Source organism: Mytilus edulis, chromosome 12 (genome assembly GCF_963676685.1).
Source record: "Mytilus edulis chromosome 12, xbMytEdul2.2, whole genome shotgun sequence".
In the NCBI taxonomy this organism is placed as follows: Eukaryota; Metazoa; Mollusca; class Bivalvia; order Mytilida; family Mytilidae; genus Mytilus; species Mytilus edulis.
The window spans coordinates 10,328,348-10,338,942 of record NC_092355.1 but is presented as its reverse complement, the minus strand read 5'-3'; the positions used below and the strand labels follow the sequence as shown (position 1 = coordinate 10,338,942).

General features: G+C 30.4%; 1 protein-coding gene across 1 annotated transcript; it reads right to left on the bottom strand.

The window, feature by feature from the left end:
- Window positions 1–369: 369 nt before the first annotated feature.
- On the bottom strand, window positions 370–9,541 carry LOC139497095 (uncharacterized). Its single transcript, XM_071285149.1, has 3 exons — window positions 9,515–9,541; window positions 5,364–5,949; window positions 370–3,236 (listed from the first exon to the last, which is right to left on the bottom strand). The coding sequence occupies exons 2-3, from the start codon at window positions 5,752–5,754 to the stop codon at window positions 1,018–1,020; spliced, it is 2,610 nt and encodes an 869-aa protein (XP_071141250.1). The 5' UTR covers window positions 5,755–5,949; window positions 9,515–9,541; the 3' UTR covers window positions 370–1,017.
- Window positions 9,542–10,595: the final 1,054 nt, after the last annotated feature.

Genomic DNA, 10,595 nt, shown 5'->3' with positions numbered 1-10,595 from the left:
AAGATTGTGACAAGGGAGATAATTATCCATCATCAATGTTTTATACTAAAGATTGTGACAAGGGAGATAATTATCCATCATCAATGTTTTATACTAAAGATTGTGACAAGGGAGATAATTATCCATCATCAATGTTTTATACTAAAGATTGTGACAAGGGAGATAATTATCCATCATCAATGTTTTATACTAAAGATTGTGACAAGGGAGATAATTATCCATCATCAATGTTTGATACTAAAGATTGTGACAAGGGAGATAATTATCTATCATCAATGTTTGACACTATAAAGATTGTGACTGATGATAATTCTTCGTTTACTTAGTATTATTAATTACCACGAGTAATTATATCTACAATTATACCAGACAGTGATGAAAGATATGCTTTATGAACAAATTAATACAAATGTACAATGAGTCAAATAACACCTGTTATGACAAAGTTTAATAAACAAATAAAAATCCATGAAAAACATTTAAAAAAACTAACAAAAAAAACCAACAAATATACATCTCCACCACTATCAAGGCATTTTTTATCAACAAAACTTCATGATTCTGTGACAAGTGTTAATTAACATCATGATCTGTAAAATTAGGCCACAAAACCCAAAATTGTCTGTCATTTGTATATGTAGAACAAATAGAGGCATGCTAAAGTCACATTCTTTCATCTGCGGAACACTTGGAAACAGAACATATTTACATCATGTCTGTCATTTACATTTGTAGAACACCATTAACACATAGAGTCATACCAAAATATAATTATGTTTGTGAAGTCTACAAGATTTTCTTTTTTCATTTACTATCATGACTGTTGTGCAAAAATGATGATAACCTGTTACTAAATAAACTCATCATAGATACCAGGACTAATATACATTTTTTTCTTAAAATTAAAAGTAAAAACCACCATGAAAATTTCAATTGACCAGTATTTGACCACTTGAAGAGTATTGTATGGGGCGGTAAATACCACTGGTAAATACTGGGGGTGGTATTACCTTGTTTTTAAGAGCATGTCTGCCTGTGTAAATCTAGTGTTTTTTGGTCATCAAACTCTGAATTACATAGAAAACATGTATACACTGTATGATCATCTTCACAATGCACACGCAGGAGCTTCTTTGAATGAAGTATTTTCTTGCAGACAGGACAGCGATACCCTTGACCCTTTATATATACACAGGCAATAGAATGTTGACACAAATCAACCATATTTGAAAAGAACGCTGGGCAGACAAAACACTGATAAGGAAAGTGCTTAGATTTAGCATGATAAGAAAAATCTTCAAAACAATCATTATCCTTCCCACATAATATACACCTAACAACACCAAAACCAGTTTTTATAATTTCAAAATGTACATTTTTACTCAACTTAAACTGTGTTATTAAATGTCTGTTATTTTTGCTTATTATTTCTGATTTCTGGTCTTTCTTTTTCACCTGATTACTTTTACATTCAATTTTATGTTGCAGTAAAGAATTCACAGTACAGAAAGCTGCTTTACAAACGGAACATAAATATGGATAACTTTTTTCTCTCTTTCTTTTCCTTCCTTTCTGTGGAATATCTTCATTTTCTACCTGAGAATTAGAATGCATTAATGTATTTATATCAAAAGTAACGTTGCTTTCACTTTTACATTTCAGCCTTTTCTTCATCCTGGATAAAGTTAAATCTGAACAGGGATGCTTATTCATTCCATTTTCTATTAAATCCACATGTACACTGTCTTTTTGAGGTTTAGTTTGTTTTACATTAACTGGATGCTTATTCATTTCATTTTTTATCAAATCCACACTGTCTTCTTTTTGAGGTTCAGTTTTTTTTACATTAACAGTAGTTGCCTCCCTTTCACAAGTATTATGATGTTTAATTAAGTCAATCATTCTAGGAAAAGCACTTGTACAGTTGCCACATGCATAATTATATTTGTACCAGGTTTTTTTCTTGATCTCCTGGTTTTGCTCTTTAATTGTGTGGTTGGAGTTCTTAACCATGATGACTTGATCATCTATGGTTGAATGACCATCATCATGATTAGATGCAGTAGGCGCCTGATGCATTGATGGTGTACAACTTGTACAGTCATCATGTTTAGATGCAGTAGACACTGTATGACTAGGGCTGTACTCTTCATCGAACCCAGAATTGTTTATTGGAAATAAGTTCTCTTGCTTTGTAGTATCATTTATGCACCTGTTTGTCATTTTGTTCATTAAAAGGTTCTGAAAAGCAGATTGGGCTACTGAGGCTTTTCCATTAGAAGGTTTACTAGTACTAATTTCTTTGACATTAGAAGGTCTACTGGCCCTAATTTTTTTGATATTAGTAGGTCTATTGGCCCTAATTTCTTTGCCATTAGATGTGTTGCTGTTGCCTATTTCGATTTCTACGTTCTGCACTTTCCCTGTTACTTGGTTATACATGAACACAGGACGTCCTATTTGAGACTTTCCTCTTTCTGTCTGACCTTGAACCTGGTCACACACCTTTATATATTCCTTCTCTTTGTTTTGTTTTGTTTCTACATTATATAAGAGAACATACTTTTCCTTTTCAGTTTCAGCCTTTTTTGTTATCTTAACATCATACCTATCAGGAAGAGCGTTCGTTTCAGAAGTTATTCTTTGTCCGCATGGCCATATTTCTTCAGGGGTCATTACATGTAACCTTGACCTATTGACATAACAAGGAAACTTAAAATGATTTTTTTGTGCATGTTTTTCAAACTGATTTCGGTTTTGAAAAATCTTTCCACAGAGCAAACATTTGTATTTGAATACTCCATCTCCTCTGATTTTAAAATGCTCTCCTTCTTTTAACAGATAACCCATTTTCTGAATTTCTTTTGGTTTGCTTTTCTGAGTTTTTATTTCTCTTTGGTTTGTTTTACTAGTTTTTGCTGCCTCAAAGTCGTTTTCTTTAACTATTGATTCTCCTTCAAACAGTTGTTTGTCCCCAGCCTCTGTTTCACATTCTATTATAAAAGCATTCATTTCAGCCTTTATGATAAGTACTTCACCTGTTTCAGGTTTAAACAAGGTAAAAGTTTTAGTGTTGTTTTCTGGTACCAGAGCGTCTGTTATTGGTATGATAGTTTCTACCAGTCTGTTGTCCTGTATCCCTGTTCCAGGGTTATTCAGTGTCAAAGTATTTGCAGTAGTTTTTAGTGGCTCCTTAGAATGATGAATATGCATCATATCAGCTGTCTTTTGGAAAACTGCAAAATAAAACATTTTTATATTACTGAAAATTCAGTTGCAATATTTACATTAGTGAAAAAATAAAGAGTTGACAATATTGTCTGATGAGGTTTGACACAACTTTCTTTTTATGATTCATTCCTAAAATTTATTATGATGTCGAATTTTGTTTGGAAGATGAAAAAAATCTGTATGGGGGGTGCTTCAATTCTGTATTCTTTTTTCTCTATTCTTTAAAATTTTTGCCCATTATTCCATTATAAACTTATTTACATTTTTGGTATTTAGCTGTATTTTGCCTCTGAATGACCTTATATCACCCCCGAATAACCTTTTGACGACAAGCAACTATCACTTTTTAATTGTGACGTCAAATGTTTTGAATTATGATGTCAAAGTTTAAGGGGACCTGTGTGATAATATGTAATGGCGAACAAATTTGCATACAAGTGTAAATATGTCTATTCATTTATGGCCACACTTAAAAATATTTTGATTTGCCCATTATTCTCAATTTATTACCATTGTTTATATATTTACTGTAATACATGTTAAGGAAGCTGGCTTGTCATGTTTTGGACTCTTTTTGTCAGATTTTCGGAATCCTCTGGTTTTATCCATTTGAATGCCTTAAAAATATTCGCCCAGTGACCCCCATTTTTGTTTTTGAAAATCTTTTACATGTATAATGATAAGCCATCAGTAAAAGTCTTATAAATTTTAATTACTTTTTAACAGCTTTAAAATTTTGAGAACTTCAACTTGTCAATGATAAAGCTATGAAAAGTCAAGAGAGAAATTTTTCTGGCCAAAATTTCAATGGCTCATATCTCGAAATCAAGCACAGTGACCTATTTTTTTTTTTTGCTCTTTGGATTCCTTTATTTATTTCCTATCAATATAAACTAGTGTTTTAAAAAGTTAATTACTCTGAAACTGAGAAGCAAACTCCCTTAACATTTGAACCCCATTATTCTCCTTTCTTTATCATGTTTATATTTTTAGTCTGTTTTTCTCTAATGTTTTTTTTTAGCATTTTAATCTGTACTTTTAATTTTTACCCACTATTCTCTTTTCTGTATATCATGTACATGTATATCCCATCCAGACCCTGATGTTTATTCTAAGATAACCATTGTATGAATTTTTGCATTATTGTAAAAATTCAAATGTATGTTTCATGAATTACAGTGTGTAATACAAATAATGTTGAAAATCAAGATTTTGGGTAAAATCAACATTTTGTTGAATTATTTGTTATTCAATGCATTTGCCTGTATAACTCTATATTTTTGTAATAATAAACCATTTTTTCTTTATTTTTCTTCACAACTACATTTGTACATGTACATGGCTGATATTATTTTCTTTTTCAATCATTTAAATGATGCTATAGAAAAAATTCCTTGGAAACGTCATGACGTCACAATACTTTAACGTAAATGGCACAATTAATTTAAACAAAAACTGCAATGTAAAATTGTGATTCATGTATAGCAAAGTAAAAATATCTTCTTATTTATCCCTTATTTCATTGTATTTCATTATTTTGTATTTGCATTGTGTCATAGATCAAATTTATTTGTTCAGTGTATGTTCACTTGTGTTTATATATCTTTCGTTTGGGTTAAGCTCTTTCAATTGATATTTTGTTGTGTGTCTTTCTGTGTATGTAATGTTATGATGTTTCAGGTAAGAGTGAACTTACAACTTACATGTACAGTAACTATTGAAACGTTTAAACCTGCTGCATTTGTTTGCACTGGTCCGTAGTCATTTAAGTCAGGAACCTGATGTTCAGTAGTTGTCGTTTGTTGATGTGTTTCTTGTCTTATATCATGTTTATAAAGATTAGACCATTGATTTTCCCATTTGAATGGTTTAATGTCATTCTTTGGGCCCTTTACAGCTAACTGTTGGGTGTGAGTCAACGCTCTGTGTTAAAGGTTGACTTTGACCTACATGTACATGTATAATGGTTTTTCTTTAATTTACAAACTGTGACTTGCATGGAGAGTTGTCTCATTGGCACTTATAATATATCTTCTTATACATGTTATATCTACATACTTGAGTTTTAATAGCCTACATGTTGGGCAAATTAATATTCAAACCTGAATAAAAAAAAAATTAAAAAATCTCACCTGCTAATTCTGTAGAATCTGGTTCCCTTTTCAACATCTTATTCTGGTCAAAGTCACATGAGTCATGCAAAGAACTTTCTAATTTTACTTCTTTATTTCCATCATCTTCTAGTATGCCTATAGATTGATTTTCACTTTTTACAGCCAAATTTTCATCAGTATCAGCTATCAGATGTCCGATATTCACCGAGTTAAGAGGCAGAGGTTCTGTTTTAATGGTTACATGGTTGTCATATTTTTGGCAGTTGTACTCTACATGTAACATAACATCCTGATTGAGTGCAAGGTTCATTTCATGTTTACTTAAATCTGTATTGGTTTCCATGGTAACAACATTTGCTAAAGTTTCTACTGAATCTTGCTGTTCTGTTTTGATGTGAAGTGCTACCATATTTTTGTTGTTGATATAATTTCACTTGTCAAAATTACTTCTTGTTCCTGATGAAGTTCAATCAGTTTCTGGTATTAACAAATGTAACTGTCTTAGTTCTTGTCTTCTCTGTGGTTTTTCTATTCCACCAATATTGATTTGACTGAGTTATCTTAGATATTAAAGTTTTTTTAATACACATCATCTCATCATACTCTGTAAAATATAAAAGATGTCAACCCTTAAAATCTTGTTTTCAAATATATAATATATATAGTTACAAATACAAATACATGTACATATATACAATGTATATTATATAAAAAAAAGAAATTATGATATGATTGCCAATGAGACTACTCTCCACAAGAGACTAAATGACACAGAAATTAACAACCAATAGTATACTAGTACAAAAACGTAAGTTACAGTATAAATAGAATTTAATGGAATATGAATTAATGGGTCTCCCCTTTTGTGGGAAAAATTTGGTTGATTATATACTAGGGAATCTGAAGCATGACTGGAGCCATACCTGCCAACTTTTTAAAATCTCCATGGGGGATTTTAAGCGTTAGATACATTGTAAGTATTTTTTAACTAATACTACATTGTTTGAATGAGCATGTATGTACTTAAATACCCCCCATTTTACTCATTTGAATGCCTGTTTTGAGTTGTTCAGTTAAAAAAATAATGAGTTCCCGTAACATGTAAGGTTCATATACATGTGAACTTTAGGATTATGTACATTTGTACATGTACCCTTGTGTTGATTCAATGCTAAACATAAATGCATAGAAATTTTATAGAAAATCCACTTGTACTCTTATCGATCATATTTGGCAATTCCATGCTTTATTGATTATTCCTTAAAACAAGTTTATAAATTTAAATATTGGTTAAAACAAATGTACATGTTAATATGGACCAATTCAAGTACACCTTCTAGGGTGTGCTCGACTTTAGTGGCTGAGCACGAGGTGTTTTTGGAATTTATAGGTTCTTTAGGACTTTTTGTAAACAATAAACGCTATCTGATCATAGAAAAACAAGTGCGTAATCTATGTTTGAAATATTATAACAAAAATCTCTGTCTGAAAGTCTCTGGATTTTCTACAAAATTCTTTGTTTTATTTTCAACAAATTTTCTTTTTCTACTAAATGCAATTATACTATAAATAATAATGCTTTGCATGAATTTTTCCCTTGTTATATTTACAAAATGGTCCATCCCTATTATTCATTATCTTAGCTGTTTTGATACTATTGCAGTTTGAAAATTTTGTAATTGACAGGCCACAGAAGAATTATAGTTATCTTGTACCATTGTAAACTCGTACCAATGTCAACTTGTACCACTAAAATAAAAGTCGTATCAATGCAAACTCGTACCACTTCTAACTCGTACAACGATAAATTCATACCAATGTAAACTCATACCAACTTACAAAAAATGTATTTAAATCATAAATGCATTCAAATGGAGTTTAATGATGAATATATACTTTAATTTCACTCAATATATACGTCTGAAGTTGTAAAATGTACATAATTTGAAATTACAATGACCAATTTGTACAGAGAAAACCGTGGCAGATTGTTTTTGTTGTCTCCCTTGAACAGACCCTTTTTTATTAAACTTTTACTGAAAACTATTTGATTTAATTTTTATCATTCAAAATTAGAAACATTGAATGATTTCGGTAATTTTCTATTGTTTCTAAACAAAAATGCTAAAGGGAGTTTCATTTAATGAGAGAATTTAATAATAAACATTATACACTTAACGTAACGTACCCAAATTGCACCGAGTACCCAAATTGCACCTATTTAGCAAAAATAGCAGCGGACATCTTACAAGATTTTCTAGAGACTACACAATTTGTGTTTTTATGATTTGACACTATGCACATCTTTCAACATAGGTGAAAATATTTAGATATATGCACAAAACGTTCACAGTATTTATCAATAGATGAAGTGTTTACTGAAAAAGCAAAATGTACTGAAACGTCGCCATGTGACGTCATCAAAACGTCATCTTTTTAAAATGATCAAATACAATATGTTACAAGTACCCATTTAAAAAAAAAATGAAGAGTAAGCATGGACTTATATCCAATTGTTCAAAATATTTGAAGAAATTAAATAAAAGCTCTGTTATTCGACTTTTGACGATGCGAAGGCATAGATGCAATTTGGGTACTCCTCGTTTCAGAATCATTGATGGTTTGGAGGTCAGTTTAGATCAATTTTTCTATGATTCCATATGGATTAAAAATCGAATTGGTATACCTATATAATAAAGAAGGATACGGCTACAAAATAAACACAGAATGGACATTATTGTCTTTATCATAAAAAAACGTAGGTGATAAAACTGTCAAAATAGGTGCAATTTGGGTACCGTCAAGTTACCTTTCAAGCTGTTATTAAAATTATATAACAACAATCAAAATATAATCAACCAGTAATCACATAATCAAAGGAATTTAATATATAAATTAGCATGGTCATTAAGAAATAACATTTGTATTTTTGTCTGTTTTCATAAAATCTGGTATAAAATTATGAAATTTAAAGATATTTAATTTTTTTTATAAAGATAAAAAAATAATAATCATAAAACATTCGTATTTTTGTCTCAGTTTTCATTAAAATCTGGTATAAAAATTTAAGTAATACAACTTTTTTTTAAGTTAAATTTACAAAAAATAATCAGAAAAAATTCGTATTTTTGAATATATTTAAAATGGTACGAGTTTGCAGTGGTACAAGTTCTGAATGGTACGAGTTTGCAGTGGTACAAGTTCTGAATGGTACGATTTTACATTGGTAGGAGTTAACGTGGTACGAGTTTTCCATGGTACGACTTGCTTAAACCTTAAATGGCTACATTGTACATATTCATCTCAAAATTTACTCAAGAGTACACAGTCACGCCTACACATCTTGTTTAAAGTAGAGCATGCCCTAGATAAATTAGATTCTATTGCATTGAATGTTTGAGCTAAAAATCAAATGGTAGCTCCCTAATTTAAAACTTAATTTGATTTTACAGTGTACTTTTTTCGTTCCTGCAGATCTATGAACATGATGAAAATGGCTAAATGCAGCCATTTTAGACGAAGGGTCCATGTGAACCTTAAAACATCTAATGCAGGAACTCCCCATAATTTGGGGGAAGGTCTATTAACAGGACAGATAAAACCAGGACAGTTATTTTCGATACCTTTTTATCTGTAACTTTTGTTTTACTCAACATATTGTTAAAATCTGCCAGACAGTTGTTTTGGAAAAAATATTTCAATTATAAGTAAACTTTTCTCGGCAATTTCAGCCATTTTTTTCATAAAATTAAACTGTCCTGGCAGATTTTTTTTAACTTAGTTATTATTTATTTTTATATTTTTTGCAAATAATATAAGTAAATACCATGTTCTTTATTATGCAATTTAAATTTTAACAATATGTTGAGTAAAACAAAAGTTACAGATAAAAACGTATCGAAAATAACTGTCCTGGTTTTATCTGTCCTGTTTTTAGACCTTCCCCATAAATTGGGATAGTGTGCAGGACTGAAAATTTGCAAAAATTAACAGCATTGGCGCATTTGGCTTATGAGCAATGCATTTTAATGGGTACATATGGTTGGAACAGCCACTTCTTATCCTGGGTTTGGAATCCCCTTTATAAATGGCTGGATCCTTCAAAAAGAACTTATAATATATATTTATATATTATACAGATAGAAACAAAAACAAAGTTTTTTTCTTACCGGAAATTGTATGGATATTACAAAATCAAAAACAAATTGGACGGGAGTCAGTACAAATTTCCGAAAGCAGGATCATCTTGTATTCGCTTCACTCAAACGTCTATGAACTAAGTGTAGTTGTCAGCCGAGAACCAGCTTAATGTAAGCTATGTGAACCCGATATTCATCCGTGTATTATCAAGGATTTGAATAGTAAAACTAGTCTTACTATAGAAATCTGTTTATCATAAAAAAAAAACTAAAAAAACATTAATCAAACAGATGATATAAAAAAATTAACATATATATATAAATATTCCTAATTGGGTTCTTTAATGAATAATATATTATGTTACGGGAATTTTCTAAATTTATACATTTTGTAAAATGTTTGAAAACTTTAGGCACAAGTTCTAAAATGCCTGCAAGATTCAGGCATTATTTATTTATACTGACTATTTTTTTCTAGTCATTTTTACACAAAATGCCTGAAAACAATGAGAATTGAAATGTAAAAGAAATTTGACAATTGAAAGCTTTGAACACTGGAGCAGTTTTATCTATGATGATTACTGAATTAAAAAAGAAGAGTTTAAATAATCAAGGATAACTTTTATTGAATTATTCCAAATTCACACACTATACATAATATTTATGTAAGCACAGAATTTGACAAAAATTTATAATTTCGAAAAAAGTGTGCATACTTGAATTTACTGGAGTCAGTAAAGTATGGAGATACTCATATATTGGCATCACAACCATTTATGGACAACAACCGATAAGGAAACCCGGGAAGTAGAATACAAACTTGAATACATTTATTTTTATGTAAAAATTGACACCATGATCGCTCACTATACAAAGCCCGGCTTTTTTTTTTACCGGATTACAATACTGAAATTCGCTGTTTGGTATTAACGTTGGAAACGCATTATGTCTGTTTTCTATACACATCGTTGTCAATATAATTGAATCATTTGATGCGGCTGTCATACAAGTGACAGGTTTAGCTAGCTTTTAAACAAGGTTTAACCCACTATTTTCTGCATAAGAAAATTCCTGTACCAAGTCAGGAATATGACAGTTGTTATACATTCGT